We start from the raw sequence: 25,928 nt of genomic DNA on the forward strand, positions 1-25,928 counted from the left end.
AAATCCTGTCTCCATTCAGGAACATGTTCTATAATTATGTTTTTGATTACTGCATTTCAAGGCCATCAATTTCTTAAGCCAAGTTTCCATTCTTTATTCTGCCTATTTGTCATTTTCTTACCATTTCAAACCTTTTGTTCTTTTCCTCAGCATTGTGTGAGAATGTCTCAATACTGTCCTTTAAATCAATGATTCCCTGTCCTATAGTATTAATTCTACTTTTTACTCCTTCCAACCAGATTTTTTTTTTTTTTTGAGAGAGTGCACGAGCATTTGGGAAGGCGCAGAGGGGCAGGGAGTGGGAGACTCCCAAGCAGAGTGGAGCCTGAGGTGGGGTTCGATCTCACTACCCTGAGATCATGACCAGAGCAGAAACCAAGAGTGGGACGCTCAACTGACTGAGCCATCTATTCGTCCCTCCCTCTGACCAGATTTTAATTGTGTCCCTGTACGGGGTTTCCCTACAGCTCCACATAGTATCTACCTCCCTTCTCACATTAGTTTGCTGTTTCTGCGTTTCAGAATGCTCAATGCTTGGAGCCTTTGTTTCTGTTTTAGAGAGCATGTCTTCTAGTATTCTGTATTAGTCTACTAATTTTTAGAAATTTTCTTCTGATTTTGCTATCCTTTTCAGTTTTCTATCTTTTTCTTGGACTTCTAAATAATGTTACTTGCCTTGATCAGTAAGTCTTTTTTCAAAAGCCACAAGAATTTTATTCTTTTAGTTGGTGTTCTCATTCTAAAAGGGGTGACAGCCCAGACAAGTTGTAGTCAACAAAATGTAGACTTTACTTGAACTCATTCTGTAAATACTGAAATACTGAGTAGCTCTTAGATCAATTTTAATATCTACCATGTTTCATCTAATATTGCTCTCATGTGTCTACCTCCTGATTACCCTATTCTTCTCAGCTCCCCTGTTCCTTTTTCTGGTATGTATACTCATACCTAAGAAAGAATGAAACAGAATGCTGACGGCAGAGGATAGGCAACACACTGTAGTGATCTCAATAGAACAATGGTTGGGAATAGCTGACCATTTTTTGAATTGGAGTGAACCTTGTGTTTCTGAAACCAGGGAAGGAGGGAGAGAGAAAAGTCTATCTAATTATTTTTAGGTGCACATAACAACACCAAGGGACCAAATGGATTTTTAAGTCTAGTTCTGGCTAACTGGAAATTTTTCCAATAATTTTGATAATTCTCTCACTGCTAGTTTTAATTCTGGTTTTGTCTTTTTAGTAGGAAATTGAGAGAGGGGCAGTAGGAATCATTTTAAACTAAAAGGTCCTAACATTTTTAACGACTTCTGATTAAGAGCTCACAGACACAAGAAGCTATTAATATGCAATCTTTAAAAAAAGGTACCAGTTTAGGGGGAAAAATGTAAAATATCTACACATTCAGTTCATTCCCATACCACTTAAGAAAGTGCCTTTCTTTTTTTTTTAACTGAGTGCCTTTCAAATTAACTTTATTACATGCTGATACCTGTAGAATTCAATATGACAGTTCATTCCCAATATTCAGTTCATTCCCATACCACTTAAGAAAGTGCCTTTCTTTTTTTTTTAACTGAGTGCCTTTCAAATTAACTTTATTACATGCTGATACCTGTAGAATTCAATATGACTCTGACTAGCTTAAAACACACAGCAATTGACTTCCAGTTTATTTCTGAATATCAAAATATTAGTATGTCATATGATTACTAAATGGTTGGGCAACATAGCGCAAACACATTTGGCAGGCTCCTGATGCCTGATTTCCAAGGTTTTGGACCTTCTCCCAGGTTTCAGAATGAGAATATCCAGCAAACTTGAACTGTGCCAGTGATAAAAGAAGAGCTAGTAGTATCCAATTCAGCTCATAGTAAAATCTCATTTCTAACGGAAACCTGCCATTCTAAACGGAACCTTGCAATACTTCAATTAGCAAGTAAATACTGCCCATGTATCTATAGCTGTCTCTGTCCCACCTTTCTATCATATCTTAAGATTTTGTGAAATGTTTATAAGAAAACAAGATCCAGAAATAATAAACCATATTCTTGCTTTTATAAAAGGACGTGCACGTATATGCACATACATGTGTATACATATGTACCATATACACACAAACCCCTAAGCAGCTGATTGCTCTTAGACCTATCTCTGAATAGATTCTAATCTCTGAAAATTTAATTTAGCTAGCAAAGCTGGAACAATAAACCAGAAACTCAGTACTACCATGTATTATCAGAGAAGGTATATATGGAAGGCCATGTTAAATGCCCTGGATCTCTCACAGTTAAATTGAGGAGAAGGGAACAGCAAGAGAGTGACACAGAGAGAGTGGAAGAAAGAAAGAGAAAAAGAAGGGCAGAAGAGGAGGAGAGAAGCCTGAATGGTAGACAAGAGGAGAAAAGATGGAAGAAGAGAAAGAAGAAAATCTAGGAAACTTTTAAAATTTTTATTAAAAAAAAAGAAGTCCAATACTTCTCAGTTAAGCCAGAGACTGGGTCTTATCAGATGATGAGCTCCTTCAGTCACTGTGAGAAGCCAGATGGAAGGCAGAAGCCCAGTATGAAACAATGGAGCATGGGTATCAGACAGACCAGACCACCCCACAGCAATGGGCCACATGGAGTTACCGACAGATTGTCACTATACCCTATCTTTTTAGGACAAGACCAAATGGAATCATTTGTCACATCTTCCCATTTGTTGTAATTTGGTGCCGTAATGCTGTTCTGTGGAAAACTATTCAGGAATACAATAATATCTCCTGAATTTATATTTATCTAAAATACTTTGTATTATTCATTATAGTGTCTATCATCTTGTCTGGTAAATCTTCATGAACATTCTAAAACAACAAATGTAATGTTATATGACATTTTGATGGTATTAACAAGGCCAGACTCAACTCAGATCAGAGGTCCAACCTCCAGCTAAAGTAATTCTGCACAGGCTCGGTACTTTTTAATTTTCAGGGCTGGGAGGTACCTCCTGCCAGGGGAGCCAGGGGACAACGAAGACAAGCCTGTCACTGATTAAAAGATTGGACTGGTAAGAACGAGCTTTCACTATATAAAATAGTTACTTTCTCTGTTTGTGTTTTATAATTAAAAGTGGATGGCTTCTTGTCTCATATATTTTTATTCAAAGCAATGGTTGAAAGATATGACCAGAAGACCTGAGACTTCACAACCAAGGTAGAAAGGAGACCATCAGTGTTAAAGCAAGTGCTTCCAGAGTAAATGCAATGAGGAGACCCAAAGGCAAAATCCGAAGCAAAGATGCATGAGGTCTGGAGAGTAAGAAGACCAAGAAGGAAGGGCAATGTGAAAAGAAGGCCACATTCCAAGTTTTGCCTGGAACGAAGATCATGCCGCAATATACATTATTCTCCAAGCCTAGGCACTCTGGAGCTCTGCAGAATGACCTTCATGTTGTCTGTGCACTGGAAAAAAACTAGTCTGAAAAACTGCTTGGGACTTTAATCTTAAGATAATTTTTTTTTTAACTGACAAAAGGAGGTTGATTCCTTCCCTATCACTACACAACTGATAGAAAGGAAACCCACAGTGAATTTTACAGTTGAAGGAGGTCTCTTATGTTTCAAACGAAGCTTAACAACAGTTAAGCTTAACAGTTAATTTTTATAAAATTACCATATTCACTTATACTTCCCTCTTGATATTATTTTTAAATATGGATAGAGGACATAGCCAGGGCTTATATGTGTCCTTGTTTTGTTTTGTTTTAAAAAAATTATTAATTTATTTGAGAGAGAGAGAGAGAGTGAGAGCGAGAGAGCATGAGCCTGAGCTCATAAGCAGGGCAGGGGGGAGAGGGAGAAGCAGACTCCCTGCTGAGCAGGGAGTCTGATGTGGGCTCTATCCCAGGACCCTGGGATCATGACCTGAGCCCAAGGCAGACTCTAAATTGACCGAGCCACCTAGATGCCCCTGTCTTGTTTTACTCTTGCCAATACTTCTAATCTTTGAGAACCTCAATCCGATTTCCCACCTTAAACTTAAAACAGAGTTTAATTGAAGCTTTTTGGGGGGCAATTTGGTTTAGCTGGCAGAATTTTAAGTATGCATGTTATCTGACCCTGTAATTTTGCTTCTGGAATTCACCATACAGAAATACTTGGACAAATGTTCCGCAAAATAAGCACAAGGATTTTACTGCAAAATTGTTTTCAATAAGACTAAAAACAAATAACCCCTAAATGTCCATCAATGGGAAATTAAATTATGAGATAAATGAACTGGCAATTATTCAACAGTTTAAAAATGAGTTAGATTTCAATGAATTGATATAACATATGATAAAATAAAGTGACTAAGGCAATGTAAGCCCATCTCTGTGACACAACTTTATCAATGTACATCTATAAGTATGTATATATATATATATGTATTTATAAACACACACACACACACACACCTTTGAATTTGCAATAAAAAAGATCTGGAAGTACAACCAGGAATTCATCTTTGGGAAGCAGATTTTGGATGAGTACAGAAAAGATAATATTCACTTTTACACTTCTGTGCCATTTGGCATTTTGCAACCAGACTACTCTACCTTGTGATTAAAAATTTTTCTTTTCTTTTCAATAAAGCTAATTGGCATCTAAATCTCCTAATTTGTTTCTGTCCTTAGCAATTCTTGTTTCTTAAAGTGGGATGTAGAGAGATCACAGAGACTGTGAGGCTCCAGGTGCACGCAATTTTAAAAGAGAGGGGAAGATCTGCAGGTGCTGACAAACCCACTTGCAGGTTGGCGTTCAAGTGCCACCAGTTCAGGGACAAAGGCCCAGCAGCTGCATCAATATCAACATCAACATCAACTCTTTTAGTTTTACATACAAGGACCTCAACTTTTTAAAGCCTCCAAACTAGAAAATAGATTCAATGAGCCTAGGACAGAAGGGCACTGATTCACTTCTTCCCTTTCCAGTAAATGGCAGTCTGTTTTTTTTTTTTTTTTTTTTTACTTTTCTATTTGATGGTTTAGAGCTGTGTGATATTGTACAGTACAGGTGGCTACTGAGCACCTGAAATGTGACTAGTCTGACTGACATGTGCTCTAAGTGTAAAATACATGCTGGAGTCTAAAGACTTATTATGAAGAAAGAATGTAAAATAGCTCATTCATTCATTCATATTTTTAAGTATTTATTACATACTGAAATAATATTTTAGATATGTTGCATTAAATAAAATATACTATTAAAACTAGGGATACCTGGGTGGCTCAGCAGTTGAGCATCTACCTTCAGCTTAGGGCGTGATCCCAGTCCAGGGATCAAGTCCTGCATTGGGTTTCCTGTGAGGAGCCTACCTCTCCCTCTGTCTGTCTATGTCTCTGCCTCTCTCTCTGTGTCTCTTGTGAATAAATAAAATCTTAAAAAAAAAACCTAATTTTATCTGTTTTTTTCACCTTTTTAAATGTGGCTACTAGAAAATTTTAATTAATCGGTTAAAAAAATTATTTATTTAACAGAGGGAGAGAGTGCAAAAGAGCACAAGCAGTGGGGAAGGGCAAAGGGGAGAGGGAGAAGCAGTCTCTCTGCTGAGCAGGGAGCCCAACGTGGGGAGCTGAAGGCAGATGCTTAACCAACTGAGCCACCCAAGGGCCCCTAGAAAATTTTAAATTACACTGTGGCTCATGTTATATTTCTATTCAGCAGAGTTGCTTTAGACCTTCATGGATGGAAAGTCTATATACTTAAATGTTTAAAAAAAGGAATAGTAAGGTGGAGAGGGAGGCATGAATGAACACACACATACACCCCAACTGTTACAATGCTATCCTCTATATCTTGATGCCTAATTTTTAGAGTTGCTTGTACAATTCAGTGTACCTGTTATAGACCATATAGCTCTGAGTTCAAGCTCTGCCAATGACCAGATGTGGGATTCTGGGGCAAATCATGTGGTAAGATTAAACTGAATAATATATGTCAAGTGCTCAGGACCATATTCAAGGGTATGTAATAAGCTCTGTCGATAAGTGTTAGCTGTGCCAGACATCAGTAAGAGTTCCAGAACTGACCAGATTATGCTTCTACCCAGAAGCAATATCAGAGTTAGAATGAATCTTAGACATTATCCAGTAAACCTCAGAAGCCCAATATATAAAAAAGATGAAATCAAGCTAACCTGAACAAAACTGAGTGTGGGAGCAAGAAAGGATGTTAACGCCTGAACCATCCAGGAGTGTGAACACCATAGATGTGGTATCTTATACAGGCCTCTTCATTTTACAGATAAAGACACTAAGCTCCAGGCCAATGAGCTGTCTTCAGTCACAGAACTGGTGAGGGAGGAATGACATGGAGTGAACAATCTGGTTCTTGAGAAAGAACACTGCTCTGCACCACATCATTACTGCAGCTGTGGAGGACAACGTGTGTGCCCAGAGAGAATGTGGCTGAGAAAAGCACCATGAGACAAGACAAATGGAATGCTGAGGAGCCATTTGGAGTGGGGGGGAGTGGGTAGTACGGCAGGTCTCTTTCTGAAGAGGCAGCTTCTAGGGTTAGCTCTGGAGATGAAAGGGGACAGGTTGGTACCCAGATCAAGAAAAATGTGTGGATTCTAAGGAGGAAAACCTGGGGCAAATTTTGGGATTAAAGTAGGTCACTTTCAGTAACATAAAGTTACATCTTGGAGAGGAGTATGTACTGAGGCCAGAATAAAGTTGGGGCTTCTTTAGAAGGTCTTGAGAGCCAAGGGTCCTAGAACAGTTTTTTTTTTTTTTAAGATTTATTTATTTATTCATGAGAGACACAGAGAGAGAGAGGCAGAGACACAGGCAGAGAGAGAAGTAGGCTCCTCGCAGGCAGCCTGATGTGGGACTCGAAACCCGGACCTGGGATCACGCCCTGAGCCAAAAGCAGAGCTCAACCACTGAGCCACCCAGGTGTCTTGCTAGACCAGTTTTAATACATTTTTACAAAGGGGTGACAAATAAGAAGATTAGCTTATGCTAAATCCATGAGCGGGCAGGACACAGGAAAGCAGGCTGCCTATGAAGGACCAAACTGAGTTGATGGAAGTCGAGATCTGAGGGATCCCTGTGGAGACAGGATCCACAGGACTTAAATATATGAGAAGGATGAGGAAGATCCTAAGTGACTTTAGGAACCTAGCTGGGTAACTGTGGGAATTTGGATGCCATTAACAGGAAAGGAGATGGCGAGAGAAATGGCTGGTTTCGGGGGTTTGGTGAAGGTAAGGTGTCTGTGAGATGGTTGGTGGAGAGTCAGCCAATCAGAGAACTGAAATGTGGTTCTGGAACTCATCTGTATCTTATCTATACAGAAAGTGTTCAGAAGCATCTAGGCTTGGGAGAGAAGAAGAGCCAGTAAAAGAGATAAAGAAAGGCAGAGGCATCCAGCACTGTGCTTTTTCTTTACCAACAGCAAGGCCAGGAAGAGTTTAATGGAATAAGTGGTCACCAGATTGAGATGCTGAAGATACCAAGAAGAGAACAGAGAGCTGGTTCCTGTTAGCTCAGAAGGCAGCAGATGGACTGCCAGGAGGATTGAGCAGTCAGATAGATATGCCTGGGTTTAGAGCCTCTCGTCATTTATTAGCTGTGGTACTCTGTACTACTTAAGCTTTTTGGGCCTCAGTTTTCTTACCTGTTAAATGGGGGTCAACAGTATCCCACAAAGTCACTCCGAGATTTAAATGAAATTATGTATTTTGAGGCACCAAAAAGCACTTGTAGTAAGTGCTTGCTAAGCATTATCTATAATTTTTATCATTGGAAGGATTTAAGGAATGGCAAATGGTGAAGAAGTGGAGGCTGCATGTAGAGACCCTGTTCTTTTCAGAAATTTGGCCATGAAGACAAGAACAAAGACTGAGGGCACAGAAAAGGGAGGGTGAGGTCTTTTCTAGAAAGGAGTTATGAAAGCTAAGGGACAGGGAGATTCTGAAGTCACAAATCAGAAGGGGATGATGGATAGTGGCAGTGTCCAGGAGCAGGGTAGCATGGAGAACACAGTTGAAGGACTTGTCTTGTAAGGGAAGGAGAATGCATCCTTCCTTAAAAGGAGAGAGAAGGTGGCACCTGGGTAGCTGAGTGTACTAAGCGCCCAACTCTTGATTTTGGCTCAGGTCATGATCTTGGGGTCACGAGATTGAGCCCGGTGCGGGGGGCTCCACGCTCAGTGGAAGTCTGCTTGAGATTCTTTCTCCCTCTCCCTGCTTCCCCTCTCCTGCTTGTGCTCTCTACCCCTCTCTCTCTAACATAAATAAATAAATCTTTACAAAAAGAGGAGAGAAGGAAGAGAGGGGATGAATATGAGAGATTTTTGAGTTGAAAGAAGGGGCACAAAGGAGCTTACTTTGGATAGACTCGCTCATCTCAGTCAAGTGGAGATGTGGTGGAATGTTGGGCTGGAAGTGCAAGGACAGACTGGGCTTAGGGACTGTGGGGGTTGGAGAGTAAAGAACTGTGCATGGGACCAGGTCTGAGACTGAGGGAAGAGATCTAGAGGAGAAGAGATGTGGCCACCAAAAGCCCAGATGGCAAGTGCTGGAAAGCCTACATGTCCTTGTTGCATGGAGCTTCAGGTTTAAAGGTGGAACACATGGATGACGATGATCCCTAAGGTGCAGTGAGGGCCCCTGAGGAGTGAGCAGAGGGCACAAGTTCATCAGAAGGTCCTGGATGCCTAAGTGCAGGCAGGGGGAGACAGGGAGAGGGTACACTGAACAATGCAGCAAAGTTGGTCAGGACTCTTAGTCTGCTGTTTCCTCTTACATGCCAACCACTTCCATCAGTTACAGTGCTTCCAACTCTGGAGTAGCTTTGATAAAGCTATTATGCTTAAAAAGAGCTCTATATTAAAAAAAATCGCTGGTTCTATGTGAAAGGTGATATAATTAGGAAGGGGGAGACTAAAGCGGGAGAGGGTGGCAAAAAGGAGCTAGGAGGCTTTGGTAGAAGAGTACCCCCAGCACCAGATGGCCAGGTGAAGAGAGCATTGACAGAAAAGGCGTGAAGAAGGAGACTTCAAGAAAAAGTTCTGTGAAGGGGACAAACTGGCCCAGAACAGGGATCCTAAGGACCAAGAGGGAAGGATTAACACAGTTTGGAGAGCCAGAGAAGGGGGAAAGCAGGTTGCTCAGAACAGGGATAAGACCATGGAGAGAAGTCCCAGACCAGTCATTGCCAGGTAAAGGGAAGCAATGACTTGTGCAGTTGGAGGGAAGAACATGATGGCAAAATTGGCAGGAAGAGTACTATAAGGATAAAATCTAGTTTGCAGAGAAGACCACAAAATAGGCAGCCCCAAGGTGCCCAACTGGAGTGCTGGGTGCTGGAGTGCTGCAGAGCTGCCCTGATGGGGAAAGGCCAGGCCATGCCCTTTGGTGGCTTTTCAGTATGCATCATGGAAAACAAACGCATTTTTCAAATTCATGTTAAAGTAAGATACATATTAAGCATAAGAGAGGTCAACATTGATTACGTTAAAAAGTACTCATTCGTTCTTAGAACTACTTACTCTAATGCATTATTCAACCAAGATTAGTTCTTTTCCTAGGTACCATTTGGGGTATTTCCTTACTCAAGAAAATGCTTCTTTAAAGTTCTTCCTTTTGGGTTGGTTCTTTTTATAAAGATTTTATTTATTTATTCATGAGAGACATGGAGAAAGAGGCAGAGACATAGGCTCCCTTGGGGAGCCTGATGTGGGACTCCATCCTGGGACCCTGGGATCATGACCTGAGCTGAGGGCAGACTTTCAACCACTAGCCACCCAGGTGCCCCTGGTTGACTCTTTAAAGGAAAAAAAAAAAAAAAAGGCCTATGAAAGCATCCCAGAAGAGATAAGAATTCTCAAGGTCCAGTTGTATGCTCTAGTTTCCATACACATGTTCTGACCTAACCTGAGGTGATGGGTTTCTCCTCAAGGTTAGGGCTTGTCCTGTGTGGTCTTCAGGTCAGCCAGTTAAGAACCTCAATTTACTGATGTCACTAAAGAGAGGACTCAAATAAGGGGAAACACCAACATAGTAACCAACGGGAAAATTGGCAAGGCACTCAGTGACATTTTAAAGTCATTAGTTCACAGACCACTCAGCCACAAAGGACAGTTTCACTGTCAGTTTCTCAGCTACTGTGTGTTTAATTCATAGAAATCAATGACGACTAACCTAGAAAGGCCACCACACATGGGATAATGTAGCCATGAAGCCTTGTTTGTTTCCTTCCAACAGTGACTGTATTTATGTTCTTCCTGGTGGCATTTGGCATTTCTTAGCTAGGGATCAGTAGGGTTGGCAACTCAGAACTTCTAAGAATTACTATCTGCTTACCACAATCTCCATATTCAAAGAACTAGTTTTAGGATTAGTTTTTTTTCCCCTCAAAGAATTAGCATGTTTTACTTTTTTAAATGTGCGTTTTCTTTTTATGAATTTGCTGTAACCTGGAAAACCCCATAACTTTCAAACCACAGACAATAGTTCTGAGCAGGATCACAAGATAACCTGGATAGCTAGCAACTGTGAATTTAATTTGCTATGAAGTTAAAAATCAACCTATCTCATCCATCCATCCATCCATCCATCCATCCATCCATCCTATCCCATCTCATGCCATCCTTCGATCTCACTAGTTGTCTACTGACTACATTCACAGCAATGTTTTTTAGTATTAAAATGTAACTCAATGTAGGGTATAGGTGGACCACCCATAGGCAAAGAGCTATAGGAAGAAGATAAAAAATTTCAATTCTTACGCATTTTGTAGCATGTCACTGTAAGTCATTGGTGGCAATAATTAAACCAAGATAATAGAGACAGATTGTATTAAAATTCTCTGGCAGCCCTTAATAATATTACAGAGAATCAATTGGTCAACCTTTCTTTTTATTTTCTTTTTTCTTTTTTTTCCCAGTCAACCTATCTAATATGGGAGCGCCTGGAAATCAAAGCTATTAAATGTATGGTTTGCTTCTTGACCTTTCTAAAATGTCATTGCTGTTACACTGTAATAATGCACAAAACATTCCAGATAAAGTATGACCTACTAGGGTAAAACAATAGCAAAGGCAGAAACATGACAGAGGGGAAAAAAATCTAAGGTTACAGAGTCAGGCAGCCCTGGGTTCAAATCTGGCTCTGCCATTTAAGAGCTGTTTGTCCACGGACAAGTTATTTACTCTCCTTGGAGAAGACTTTGGTTCGTTATCTGGAAACTCTGGATAGTAGTCCTCAGAATGTGGGTTTACTGAGATAATGCATGTGAAGTGCCTGGCCCTGGCTCTGTCACATGGCAGACAAGTGTTACCTCCCTTTGTTTTTTTTATTTTTCTCCCTAGGTTATGGAGAATGGTGAGCCTTACTAATACAGAAATGATTATTCCTCAACAATTTTATATAAACAGCTGGGATGTGGCCTGTATGGGAAGGTTGATCCTGACTTCTGGCCTTCCAGTGAGAAACTGCTTTCCCTCCCTGGAAAGAGTCTTCTCATTATATCTATTCACAGAACCCTATGCTTCTTCAGAACACTTATCCTGGCTCAGGCTAATCAGCTAATCATGCATGCAATGCATCTCTTCCCCAGTAGGATTTAATTTCTTCTCTAAAAAAAGGTCTTGCATCTAATGGCCATGCTGTAAGTTATTTGTAGACTAATGAAACACCTGTTACAAGGTTTCCCACATGCAACATAGACCACCGGTGATATGTGAGAGAGATGATTTTAGGGGCTGAACATGGACTACATTACTCAATAGTTTTAAGGTTATATATTTGAGTGTGCACTAAACAAATAAAGAACTAGTTCATCAGATCTGTGATTTTATATATTTTTGCTCAGGATGAGGCTAAAAAAAAGTAAATTGTCTATAAAATATAAAAAAGAAACAATTGGAACTGAAGAATACAGTCACTAAAATGAAAAATACATTAAGAGAATCAACAGCAGATTAGGGGATACAGAATGGATCAGTGATCTGGACAACAAGCAAGTAGAAATTACCCAATTGGAACAGCAAAAAGAAAAAAATAAAAAATAAAATCAGGATAGTTTCAGGGACCTCTGAGGCACTATCAAGTATATTAACATTCATATTGTGGGGATCCTAGAAGGCGAAAAGAGACAGAAAGGGACAGAAAACCTATTTGAAAAAATAATGGCTAAAAACTTCCCTGACCTGGTGAAGGAAAAGACATCCAAGTCCAGGAAGCACAGAGAGAGTTCCAAAAAAAGACGAACTCAAATTGATCCACACCAAGACACATTATATTTAAAGTGTCAACAGTTAAAGAGAGAATCTTAAAAGCAACAAGAGAGAAATAAATAGTTACAAACATGGGAACCCCCCAAAAGGCTCTGAGCTGGTTTTTTAGCAGAAATTTTACAGGCCAGAAGAGACTGGTAGGATATATTAAAGTGCTGAAAGGGAAAAATTTACAACCAAGAATACTCTAACCAGCAAGATTATTATTCAGGATAGAAGGAGATATAGAGTTTTGCAGAGAAGCAAAAGCTAAAGTAAAGGAGTTTATCAACACGAAACTGGCCTTACAAGAAATGTTAAAGAGATTTCTTTAAATGGAAGAGAAAATGCCATAACAAGAAAGAAGAAAATCATGAAAAAAAATCTCACTGGTAAAAAGGTAAATTTATAGTAAAGGTAGTGGGATCAACCACTTTGTAGCGAGTATGAAGGTTAAAAGGCAAAAGGAATAAAATTATCTAGAACTACAATAATTTGTCAAGGAATATACAAAATGGTATGTAAAATATAACATCAAAAACATAAAACATGGATGGGAAGGAGTGAAAATGTACTGCTTTTAGAATGTGCTTGAACTCAAGCAGCCATCAACTTAAAATAGACTGCTATAATATGTAGGATCTTATATAGGAACCTCATGGTAATCAAAAACCAAATACCTCTGATAGATATGCAAAATATAAAAAGAAAGAAATATAAACATAACACTAAGGAAAGTCACCAACTCACAAGGGACGAGAACAAAAGAAAGGAATCGGAACTATAAAAACAACCAGAAAGTCATAAACAAAATGGCAATAATTACATATCTATCAATAATTACTTTAAATGGACTACTGCTCCAATCAAAAGGCACAGAGTGGCTGAATAAGTCTTAATAAATTTAAGGATTAAAATCATATAAAAGCATCATTTCAAACCACAATGGTATGAAACTAAAAATTACAAGAAGAAAACTAGAAAAAACATAAACACATGGAGGCTAAACAACAAGCTGCTAAATAACCCCTGGGTAAATGAAAAAAATCAAAGAGGAAATCAAAATATACCTTGAGACAAATGAAAAGGTAAACACAATAGTCCAAAAGCTTACAGACACAGCAACGGCAGTTCTCGGGCTCCCAGCATGGAGCCTGCTTCTCCCTCTGCCTGTGTCTCTGCCTCTCTCTCTCTCTCTATGTCTATCATGAATAAATAAATAAAATCTTTAAAAAAAAAAAAGAATTTTACAGTGATACAGATCTACTTCAAGAATAAGCATTTACCCTTATACCTAAAGGAACAGAAAAAGAACAAAGCCTAAGTTAGTAGAAGGAAGATAATAATAAATAAGAGAGCAGAAATAAATGAAATATAGGCAAATCTCGGAGATAGTGTGGGTTTGGTTCCAGACAACCATAATAAAGTGGGTATCAATAAAGTGAATCAAATCAATTTTTTGGTTTCCTAGTACATATAAAAGTCATGTTTATACTATACTGTTGTCTATTAAATGTGCAATAGCATTATGTCTAAAAAAACAATGTATAAGCCTTAATTTTAAAAAATATTTTATTTAATTACTCATGAGAGACCAGAGAGGCAGAGACATAGGCAGAGTGAGAAGCAGGCTCTCTGTGGGGAGCTGGATGCAGAACTCGATCTCAGGACCCCGGGATCCTGACCTGAACCAAAGGCAGATGCTTAACCATTGAGTCACCCAGGTGCCCATGTATATACTTTAATTAAAAATATTTTGCTAAAGAATTCTAACCATCATCTGAGTTTTGGGTGGGTCCTTATCATTGATCATAGAACACCATAAGAAATATGATAATAATGAAAAAGTCTGAAATATTGCAAGAATTAGCAAAATGTGACAAGAGACATGAACTGATAAGCAAATGCTGTTGGGCAAATGCTGTTGGACAAATGTTGCAGACAGACTTGGTTCAATCAGGGTTGCCACAAACTTTAATTTGTAAAAAAAAAAAAGAAAGAAGGAAAGAAAAAAGGCAGTATCTGCAAAGTACAATAAAATGAAGTATGCCTGTAGTTAATAATAATACATAATAACTTTGAATGGTGACAAATAGTAGCTAGATTTAACGTGGTGATTGATTTGCAATGTACATGAATGCTGAATCACTATGTTGTACACCTGAAACTAATATGTCAATTATATTTCAACTAAAAAAAAAGTAAATTGTTTAGGGTAAAAATTTAAGTAAGTATAGTTGTTTCAAGAATATGGAAAAACCATGAAGGTGTTAAAAAAGATGACAACATTTGGGAAATATTGCCATAATAACAAGCAGGAACCCCGGGGTAGACACATGCTAATGCCACATTCTCTGATTTAGGATTAACCTAAGGTAATGAGGGAGTCTGCTTTCAGAATCTATGGCTTGTAAATTCAGCTGGACACTGCAATAGGTGTGTCAACACCGACTCAGGACTTAAGCTACAATCAGGTCAAGCTGGGGGCTAGACCTCAGAACTCATCTGGCATGAGTAAGAAGCATGCACTTTCAGATATCTTGGTGTTATCACAGGAAATACCAAACATGAACAGAGCAGGAACAGGGTCAGATCCCACAGCCATATTCAAGGTCAAAGCCAAACCAGCAGGAACTACCTAGGAGATAGAACGCCCAGGCTAGGAATGATGTGTGGTAAGCCTGGATTCATTCTTCAGCCAGAAAGGCACAGAGGACTGGATTCTGATATTGCTTCCTCCTTCAGGCAATTAATTATCAATTTATTACCTCTACGCAAGGCTCCAAGAAAGGGTAATTTTCTTCTGTGCATCTCTAAAGAGCCAATGGGTTTCTACCCACCATCTCACTTTCTCAGCAAACTGAGGCTGGCTGTTGCTGCCATCATGGAAGGAGCCCTTCTCTGAGTCTCCAACACTGAGTACCCCCTTCTCATGCTAGGGTGAAAATAAGGGTATATCCCTGTCATAGTGGATTAGAACAAAGAATGAATTTTCCCACAGAAAAAATGTTATAAACAGAAAATGGGTTTTGATGAATTAGCACCAATAACATTTCATATATATTCCAGGTTATACAGTATTCCACAAGCTAGACTTACATAGGATTCTGCAAGCCACTTCAGTGGGAAATGTTTTAATGATCTAAAATGAAAATTTAGGTTGCAACTGTTCCATAAGTAGTGACTAGCTATACTTAGAAATATAGCAAGTTCCTTACTAGTGAATGCTTAACACTACATATCTTAAATTTTATCTTTTAACATCTTTCAGGAAGATATTGATTTTATCATGAATAGTGGCTGGTATCAAGTCTTGTACTATTGAAAAATAACTGACCACTCTCATCCCATTACAAAAGAAGGACTCATTCTTTGTATTTGAGGACAATTCTAGACACAGAAATCTAATTCTACTGTACATTTCTTGAATCAGCTTTCAGCTTAATGAACTTATTTATGAGATGAATTAGAATAACTGTCCTGACTTCCATCCTGCAATGCTGACAGTAAATTATTTCCTGTTCTGACCATATCCTTTATTTTTTTTTAAGATTTCATTTATTTATTTTATTTGAAAGTAAGCCAGGAAAAGGCAGGTGGGCAGAGCAGAATGAGGTATATGCAGATTCCCCAGAGTGGGGGGGCAGACTCAGGACTTGATTTCATGACCCTGAGATCATGACTTGGGTCAAAATCAAAAAGTCGATGCTTAACTGACTGAGCTACCCAGGCACCTGTGACCATAATCCTTTAACACAATGTTTTCTATACCTGTTTGACGAAAAGAATTACATGAGGTACTTTTAAAAACAAGAATGCCTGGCCCCAGCCCAGTAATGAATCAGAATCTCTAAGGGAGAGATCTGGGAGTTGCACATTTAAAGACTGCTCATCCCTGGTGATCCTGTCATCCAACCCAGTGGTTCTTAGCCTGGAGGGTGAATTAGGATCACCTTGAGGGCTTGTTCAAACACAGGCTGTTGAGCCCCAGCCCAAGAACCTCTGATCCAGTGGACCCTGGGGGAGGGGGTGGGATTTGCATTTCTACCAAGGTCCTCAGAGATACTGAGGTTGTTGGTACAAGAACTACACTCCTAAATCACTTATTTAGCCTGTTGGGCAAACACTGAAGCTACCTTCAATATTACTTTTTTCCTCTCTCCTTGATAGAAAAACAACACTGGATTAAAATGCACAGGACTTCATTTGGAGCAATACTCTTGCTACTTTTTAGCTGCGTGATGTCAGTTAAATTTATCACTGTGTATCAGTTATCTTTCATGGGGAGGTGTAAAAAGGTAACAGAAGGGGAGAGGTTTGGTCTTGTACTCGGCACACAGTAGGCCTGCAATGAACATCTAGGTATTCTGATTTCTTTGGTATGATTCCTTCCTGTGAGCCACATATAAAAAAAGCTGAGTTCTAAAAATAGGTCCCCAAATTTATTATAAGCACTAAACTTCATTTGGTTAAAAGAACAGACAAGGAATGGCTGACCACTTCTCTTTCTTCTGAGCTACTGTGTAGCTGACATTTTGAACATAACATGTATAATAGGAATATATACTCAGCTTTCCAACTCACATTTCCCATGGAAAACAGAATTTTTATTTCTGTTTTATTTTTATTTCTAAAAATAGAAAACAACAAGTTAACAGATTATGATTAGGCTCTCTGCTTAATTTTGATTTGCTGAATTTAGTTCCCACGTATGGATTATTTTCCCGGCAGATCTTTATAATATTGTTTGGCTATTTCTTGTGACCTGAAAGTCAAACAAATGAATTACAGACCCTAAGAGTCAGGGGTCCTTGGAGGTCATTCAGCCCACCTGCCTACTCTACTAGTGCCACTGAAAACATCAGTGTGGGGTGACCTAGTTTCTTCTTAGACACCTAATGAGAATGTGCTATTTTCACGAACCCCAATCTTCTCTTCAGACAACTGTCCAATATTAGATTTTTTTCCCACATCTGACCAAAAACCTTTATTTCTATAATTTCTAAATCCCTGGTCCTTACTTTGCTCTCTGTTATGCCTGAATACGTCTAATCTCCTCAGTCTGACAGCATTTGCAGTATTCTGAACTAGTGCTGACATCTTCCTTGCCTGGTCCTTTTTAGCCTGAACATTGTGTTTAAGCAACTATTCTCAGCATCAAAATTTCCATACATGTAACAGCCCTGGTCCTTCTACCGTGGACAAAGTCCACCTTGAGCATATTTCTACGTCCCATCATCACCCACAAAAATAAGTTGTAGGGACAATGGCATGTTTCCTTCCCTGAATCTCCAAGAAGTGGAAGCTAGAGTCCTATAAAACTTCACTGTTAAGGACCAAGAATGTTTTTCCAGGACAAGCTTGAATGTGGCAGCCCAAAGCAGGTGGATATGGAGATACAAACACACACACACACACACACACACACACACACACACTCGTGACCTTACTTGAAACAGAAATGCTATGTTGCCACTTAAATTACTGAAGACCCAAAATGTCTCTTTCCAATGAAGACAGAGCAAAACAAAAGGTATTTCTTACTTTCTACGAAACATTTCTGCAAATATGCAGCCAACACTCCAGAGGTCCACGGGGGTGGCATAGCTGGACTGAAGCAGGACTTCTGGAGCTCTGTACCACAGTGTGACGACCTGCAAGGGCAAACGGATCTGAGCGTTACTGTGGAAGAGGGCTGGTTGCTTCAACTTCTTACCTTGGGTGGTATATAGCCGAGATCCAATTCAGAAAGAGCACCTAGCATTGTATGAGGACACTGAGCTAGAAGCAATAAATAACTAGGATTCATCATTGACAGGCCAGGAAATGACATCATCCCCACAACCTGGGTCCCCAGCTCATACTCTGTGTTTCTTACTAGGATGGTAAAATAATTGAGTTTCAGAAAGCAGAGTAAAGACTAAAAAAACCCCAAAAAACAAAAAAACACATGAATTTGAAAACTACTTTTTTTTTAAGGGGCTTAAAAAAAAAACAATACAAGGAAAACAGGTGTTGGCAAAGATTCCAGCTTGGTTCTTATGCCAGCATTATTGGGAAATCAGAAAATGATTCCAGTGGTTGCTAGATGTTGACCTTGAAGTATAAAGAACACTCAGGACAAGTCAAAACTACTCTTATCATGAGACTGTGGGGAATCAAAATAAAGCCTCCTTCAATGCCATGCTTTTCAGAAAACAAATAAAAAACTAAGAACTTAAGAGAGAATGTGTAACTCAATTGTTTATACCATGTGTAAAAAAGTCATCCAGAGGACAGGATTCCCAAAGAGGAAGAATTTCAATACAAGAGTTGGGTGAAACAGACCCCACCATGACTATTTCTGCAAGGCTGAGAGGTCAGGGAACAAATACATTTATAGGCTTCAGATTTATATCAGTATATGTGGGTTCAAGTGCTTCTCTTTTGGAGGGAAACAGAGATTCTATGGATCCCTGAAATAAAGAAATATTCTTTACTGCCAGGTAAGGAATTCAATACATAAATCTATTACATAAGCATTTTATATTATTCAGATTCCTTTTATCCTTACTTATTGTTTTGTCTAATTGCACTTTTGTTGACATCAATCTAAATTTCCGACAATTCTCCTTTATGTATTTTGGTGCTGCAGTACTTGGTGTGTTCAGATTGCAGTCGCAATTCTCCAAAACATGATTGCCATCTATTTCCTTCCTTCCTTATAGACACACACTGTGCCTCCCAGCAAGAGATGGAGTTTGGGGCGCCTGGTGGCTCAGTTAGTTAAGTGTTGGATTCTTGGTTTTAGCTCAGGTCACCATCTTGTGGTCTTGAGATTAAGCCCCATGTTGGGCTCTGTGCTCAGTGTGGAGGCTGCTTCAGATTCTCTCTCCCTCTCCCTCCCAGAGCTCATGCTTTCTCTCTCTCTCAAATAAATAAATTTAAACAATCGTAAAAGAGAGAGAGAGAGAGAGAGAGAGAGAGAGAGAGTTTAAGTCACCTTCCATTGAATCTGAGTTGGGTCTTAGTGATTTGGTCAACTAAACTAAGAGAATGCATCTGAGACTATCAAAACTAGGTTAGAAGAAGCTTGGTAGTCGGGCCTTTTTTTTTTTTAAGATATTATTTTTAAGTAACCTCTATACCCAATGTAGGGCTCCAACTCACAACACCAAGATCAAGAGTCGCATGCTCCACTGAGCCAGCCAGGTGCCCTACAGTCTGGGCCTTTTTGAATGATTGTTTTTGAGGTGCTTCCTCTGGATCCCAAATGCTATGCAGTGAGAAGCACAAAGATGTTCTAGTGGATATGCCCCGTTGAGTTCTCGGCTGAAAGCCATGCTAGTGAGCCATCTTGGATATTCAAGTCGGACCAGTCCCCCACATGGCTGTGGGCCACCCGTGCCCATGTCACAGGGAACAGAACTGCCTAGCCAAGTCCAGTCCACTCAGAGGATTACAAGTGATAATAAAATGACTATTGTTTTAAGTTTTGGGGAGATTATACAGCAGTATCGAACTGAAACAAGATTCTTGACTGGTTCCTCCTCTTCATCTGATTTAACAGGTGTTGCTTTGAATTCACACAAGGAGTCAAATTTTGTGTAAGGGATATCTGGTTGACATCTAATGGAGGCATGGTGGTGATGTAACAAATTTAAAAAAGGAAGCAAACAAACCCCCCCAAAACCAAATAGTGTCACCCAGTTATCATTGGCTCCAATATGTCTTTCCAGCAGCATATCCTGCAGTATCTCCATATACCATAGTATAGTATCTCCATAACTCTTACAGTCTTCTCACATAATAGACCACAGCACTGAGTTTCAACTCTGTGCATCAGAATCATCCACGGGCTTTTATTTATTATTTATTTTAAAAAGATTTTATTTATTAGTACATGAGAGAGTGTGAGAGAGAGGGGCAGAGGGAGAGGGAGCAACAGACTCCCCACTGAGCAAGGAGCCTGACATGGGGCTGGATCCCAGGTTCCTGAGATCATGACTTGAGCTGAAGGCAGATGCTTAACTAATTAAGCCACCCAGGTGCCCTATTCATAGGACTTTTAAAAAACATATGTCTAGAGGCGCTTGGGTGGCTCAGTCGGTTAAGTGTCTGACTCTTAATTTTGGCTCAGGTCATGATCTCAGGGTCATGAGACTGAGCCCCAATCTGGGTTCCCTGCTCAGTAGGGAGTCTGCTTGAGGTTTTCTCTCCCCCTCTGCCTCTTCCTGCTCTCTCTCTAAAAGAAATAAAAAAAAAAACTCTCTCTAAAAAAAAAAAAAAAAAAAGGAAGAAAGAAAAAGAAAAAAAAAATGTGTTGGTCTTCTCTGTCTCACTGAATTGGACCTCCATGATGGGGGCCCTGGAGTTCTTCCTTCACTTTTTTTTTTTTTTTCCTTCACTTTTTTATTTCTTCTCTTTATATAACAGTTTTTCAGGTAACACTAACCCTTGACTAGGTCTGAGCACCACTCAATTATATAAACATAACCTCTAGCTCCTGCCTCCATGCTTTAGAGCTGGCACTGTTCTAGTCTGGAAAGCTCTTCCTTCTCCTCTGCACATGTGGAAATTCCCCTTATCCTACAAAGCCTGGCTCTGATGCTATCATCTCCCTGAACCAACTGCCACCTGAAAATCATACCTTGTAACATAGTTCCTAAAATGGTTTGCTGCAGAGGACACGGACTTGATTTTATCCATGATTACATCTGTAAATACCCATCACGATATTGCTCACATAACAACTGGGGTTTAACAAATACCAAATTGACAATTTTAAGCCAATCATTGCTAGGAGATAAGTTGGCAAAATTCGGTTATCAGTCATTCCCCAGGAAGAAGGTACTTACTACATTTGCTAAGAAGAGCACTCAGTTCTGGGCTCTATGAATTATGAATGAATAAATGAATTATTTATTTCTGCTTTATTAATATTTCTAGCTGGGGGAACATTTCTCTGCTCCTCTGATACATTGCAAAAAAAGGTGTAGGCGTAAACAATTCGTAAAGTTCTGCTCAGTGGTTTATAGACATACACAGTGTACAGGCACACACCCACTTTTTCAGCAACATTTGAAATAAAGTCTAGCATCATATGGGATGAAAATTTTAACCTGAATATTGCATTGTTTTAAGCTGTTCTAAAGTGGCTGTGATTTCTGATGGATTACATGTTAGTGGGACTTTTTCATTTTGAGTACTTTAATCAGTGTACCTATTATGATCATCAAACAAAATGTCTAGACAGTTAAAATAATAACTACATTGACATGTTTAGGAAGTTCCTTTCTAGTCCTTTTAAAAATTAGTTACCACTCAAAATGGATAATTAATTTTTATCAAATATCTTTAAAATGTCTATTAATAATGACCATATGATCATTCTCATTCATTCTATGAATAGTATGTCCATTAGCAGATATCCTAATACAATCCTTGCCTTTTTGGAATTAATCATTCCTAATCTTGATGTATTATTCTTTTAATATTGGTGTATTACTCTCTTAATAGACCCTTGGGTTCTATTTGCTAATACTTATTTAGAATATTAACTTGTATTCCTGAGACTGAGCTGCAGTTTTATTTTTTGTGTTAATTTTTCCTGTTTTGATATTAGAAATATGAAAGGTTTCTAGCCTTCTCTATGTTCTGGAATATTATAAACAAGATCAAAATAATCTCTTAAAAGGACTCATTCATGAAACCATCTGGATCTGGATCTTCATTAGCTGTTATGCCTTCAACAATCTTTTGAATTTCTTCTTAGTCTGTTTAGGTTTTAATCTCCTTTTGAGTTAATTTTGGTAGTAATAAAGGATTTTCATGAGAATTTCTAGATTCTAAACTGTGTTGGATTAAATTTGTACATAGTATTTCTTATAATTATTGTCATGCCATGTATTTCCTCGGTTTTCTGAGGAAGAGAAAATTGTATTTTTTTTCTTAATGTTGCATATTTTTGTCTTTTCTTTGTATCAGTCAGGTTTTCCAGGAGTTTAGTTATATTATTTACTGGAAAAAAAAAAAACTGACATAGAGTTTTATTTCCATTTTGGGAGAATGGTTGTTTTATTTTATAATTTATTGTTTTTCTACTTTTATCTTCTGAAAGACAAAAGTAGTTTCTTTGTACCAGTCTATCTACTTGAATTGAAACTTGATTTTTAATTCTAATTGATGATATAACATTATTTAAAGAATATGTAATTTACCTTCAATTTTCCCTTTAATCCAAGAGTAAACTACTTCAATGAATAAATTATTTAGAAAAGTATTTTAAAATTTCCATGTGGTCATGTTATTTATGGTTATCTCTTAATTGTTGGATTTCCAGCTTTAGAAATTCAGAAATTCATGGCCAGAGAAAGTAACCTGCAAATTTCTACTTTGTAGAATTAATTTTTTCATTTTATTTTATCTTTTTAAGATTTTATTTATTTATGTGAGAGAGAGCATGCATGTGCATGCAAGCATGGGGAGAGGCAGAGGGGGAGGAGGAGGGAGAAGAGGGAGAGAGAAAGTCTCAAGCAGACTCTGGCTGAGTGTGGAGCCCCACGGGGGTGCTGATATCAGGACCCTAAGATCATGACCTGAGTCGAAATCAAGAGTCAGACACTTAACTGACTGAGCCACCCAGGTGCCACTACTTGGTATAATCTGTTACTGCTTTCTCTAGGACTATGTGCACATCTGGGTTTTGTGTCATAGGGTTTCAGGGGAGTAACTCACTCTCCCTTTTTTTTAGGATTTATTTATTTTTAGAGAGAAAGAGCGAGAGAGAGCAGGGGGAGGGACAGAGGGAGAGAGAAAAAGAGAGAGAGAGAGAATCATTGAGCAGACTCTTGGCTGGATAGGTAGCCCAACTTGGGGCTTAATTCCAGGACCTGAGCCAAAATCTAGAGTTGGGCACTTAACCTACTAAGCCACCCAGGCACCCCGGGAGTAACTCTCTTTTAAGTGTAAAGTTCAATCCTAATACAAGTTGGTCTCATACAGATCCTTCTATTTTTCTATACTTTGTCAAACTCTGGAAGAGACTCAAATTTTTGTTTTCCTTCTCCCAGAATCTCCTTGTGTTTCTAAGGGTTCTGCCCTATACATATTGGCCTTATATTATGGTAAATAAAATTTATGAAGCAAAAGTATTCTTTTTTTTAAAAAAATTATTTATTCATGAGAGAGAGAGAGAGAGAGAGAGAGGGAGAGAGGCACAGACACAGGCAGAGGGAGAAGCAGGCTCCACGCAGGGAGCCTGACGTGGGACTCGATCCTGGGTCTCCAGGACCACACCCCTTGGCCGAAGGTGGCAGTAAACTGCTGAGCCACCCGGGCTGCCCTGAAGCAAAAGTATTCTTAAGATATAAATAGTTTAGATGGCTGATATAAGATATAAAATAAATAGACAAATCCTAGTAAGTCAGTTATAAGATATAATGTAAAAAGGATACTATTCACAATAGTAACAAAAAATATAAAACATTGAAGAATTTAAAAAAAGCAAAATCTATGTAAATACAATGATATACTATTGTTGAAGAACTTAAAAATCAAATAGATGATGAGACAGACCATGACTAGGATGGGAAAAAACATTATTGTAAATATAATTGTCATTCCTATATTAACAAGAAAGTCTAAAACAATGAAATGATTTGGGGGAGGAATTTAACTTTGACAATATGGAACCTCTGGCAGAATGATGCTTAAGAAGAGCCAAAAATAGTCTGAGAAATTAAGATGAGGAGGATTTATTCTTGGTTACCAAAACAAACTCTAAGGTACAGAGAACAAAATAATAGGTGCTAACAGGTTAAAAAAAAAGGATAAAGTCCAAAAGAGACTGATCTATTATTTATGGAGTTTAACATTCTTATAGGTGAATTTCATCTTAGTGAGAGAGAAAATGTACTTCAACATGTAAAAGCAAGACAACTGGCCAATCATTTGGAAGAAAGTAAGTTTGGTGTATACTTTACACCATGTCTAAGAAGAAACTGTATATTCATGAAAGATCTAAGTGTATAAGTAGAGCTAGGAAAATGTAATAGAAAAAAACAGAGGAGGACTTTGGGCTATGGAGGCCTTTTTCAGCATAAAGGGACATGAAGGGACATCTAGAAGCTTGAGATGAAAAGATGAACAGATCCAGTTATTTCAGACTGTAATTCTCTTGGTAAACAGTATAAAATTAAGGCAAAGACAAATAACCTGGGATAATACATCTAAAACAAATTACATAAATAAAACAACAGAAAAATGGATAAAGAATATAATAAGAATTCACAAGAAGAAATACATTATCAAAGATACTTAATCCTATTAAAAGAAAGGAGGGAAGGAATAAAGGAAGAAAATCATCACAATAAAGGGGTATCATTTTTGCCTGATTAGCAGAAAGGAACAAATGACAGTGTTCTGGGTTGGCCATAGTATGGGGAAACTGTTTCTTTTTTCTTTCTTTCTTTTTTTTTTTTTATAAATTTATTCTTTATTGGTGTTCAATTTGCCAACATATAGAATAACACCCAGTGCTCATCCCGTCAAGTGCCCCCCTCAGTGCCCGTCACCCAGTCACCCCCACCCCCCACCCACCTCCCTTTCCACCACCCCTAGTTCGTTTCCCAGAGTTAGGAGTCTCTCATGTTCTGTCTCCCTTTCTGATATTTCCCACTCATTTTTTTCTCCTTTCCCCTTTATTCCCTTTCACTATTTTTTATATTCCCCAAATGAATGAGACCATATAATGTTTGTCCTTCTCCAATTGACTTATTTCACTCAGCATAATACCCTCCAGTTCCATCTACATCGAAGCAAATGGTGGGTATTTGTCATTTCTAATGGCTGAGTAATATTCCATTGTATACATAGACCACATCTTCTTTATCCATTCATCTTTCGATGGACACCGAGGCTCCTTCCACAGTTTGGCTATTGTGGACATTGCTGCTAGAAACATCGGAGGGCAGGTGTCCTGGTGTTTCATTGCATCTGTATCTTTGGTGTAAATCCCCAGCAGTGCAATTGCTGGGTCGTAGGGCAGGTCTATTTTTAACTCTTTGAGGAACCTCCACATAGTTTTCCAGAGTGGCTGCACCAGTTCACATTCCCACCAACAGCACAGGAGGGATCCCCTTTCTCCACATCCTCTCCAACATTTGTGGTTTCCTGCCTTGTTCATTTACCCCATTCTCACTGGTGTGAGGTGGTATCTCGTTGTGGTTTTGATTTGTATTTCCCTGATGGCAAGTGATGCAGAGCATTTTCTCATGTGCATGTTGGCCATGTCTATGTCTTCCTCTGTGAGATTTCTGTTCATGTCTTTGGCCCATTTCATGATTGGATTGTTTGTTTCTTTGGTGTTGAGTTTCATAAGTTCTTTATAGATCTTGGATACTAGTCCTTTATCTGATATGTCATTTGCAAATATCCTCTCCTATTCTGTAGGTTGTCTTTGAGTTTTGTTGACTGTATCTTTTGCTGTGCAGAAGCTTCTTATCTTGATGAAGTCCCAATAGTTCATTTTTGCTTTTGTTTCTCTTGCCTTCATAGATGAATCTTGCAAGAAGTTACTGTGGCCAAGTTCAAAAAGGGTGTTGCCTGTGTTCTCCTCCAGGATTTTGATGGAATCTTGTCTCACATTAAGATCTTTCATCCATTTTGAGTTTATCTTTGTATATGGTGCAAGAGAGTGG

General features: G+C 38.8%; 1 protein-coding gene across 2 annotated transcripts in view; it reads right to left on the minus strand.

The window, feature by feature from the left end:
- Positions 1-25,928, minus strand: part of CDK6 (cyclin dependent kinase 6) — a 241,585-nt gene that overhangs the window by 54,452 nt on the left and 161,205 nt on the right. For both annotated transcript variants that reach the window (XM_035698480.2, XM_025471371.3), the window contains exon 4: positions 17,794-17,903. In XM_035698480.2, coding sequence (XP_035554373.1) covers positions 17,794-17,903 — 110 coding nt within the window. The remainder of the gene's footprint in view (positions 1-17,793; positions 17,904-25,928) is intronic.

Source organism: Canis lupus, chromosome 14 (genome assembly GCF_003254725.2).
Source record: "Canis lupus dingo isolate Sandy chromosome 14, ASM325472v2, whole genome shotgun sequence".
Lineage (NCBI taxonomy): Eukaryota > Metazoa > Chordata > Mammalia > Carnivora > Canidae > Canis > Canis lupus.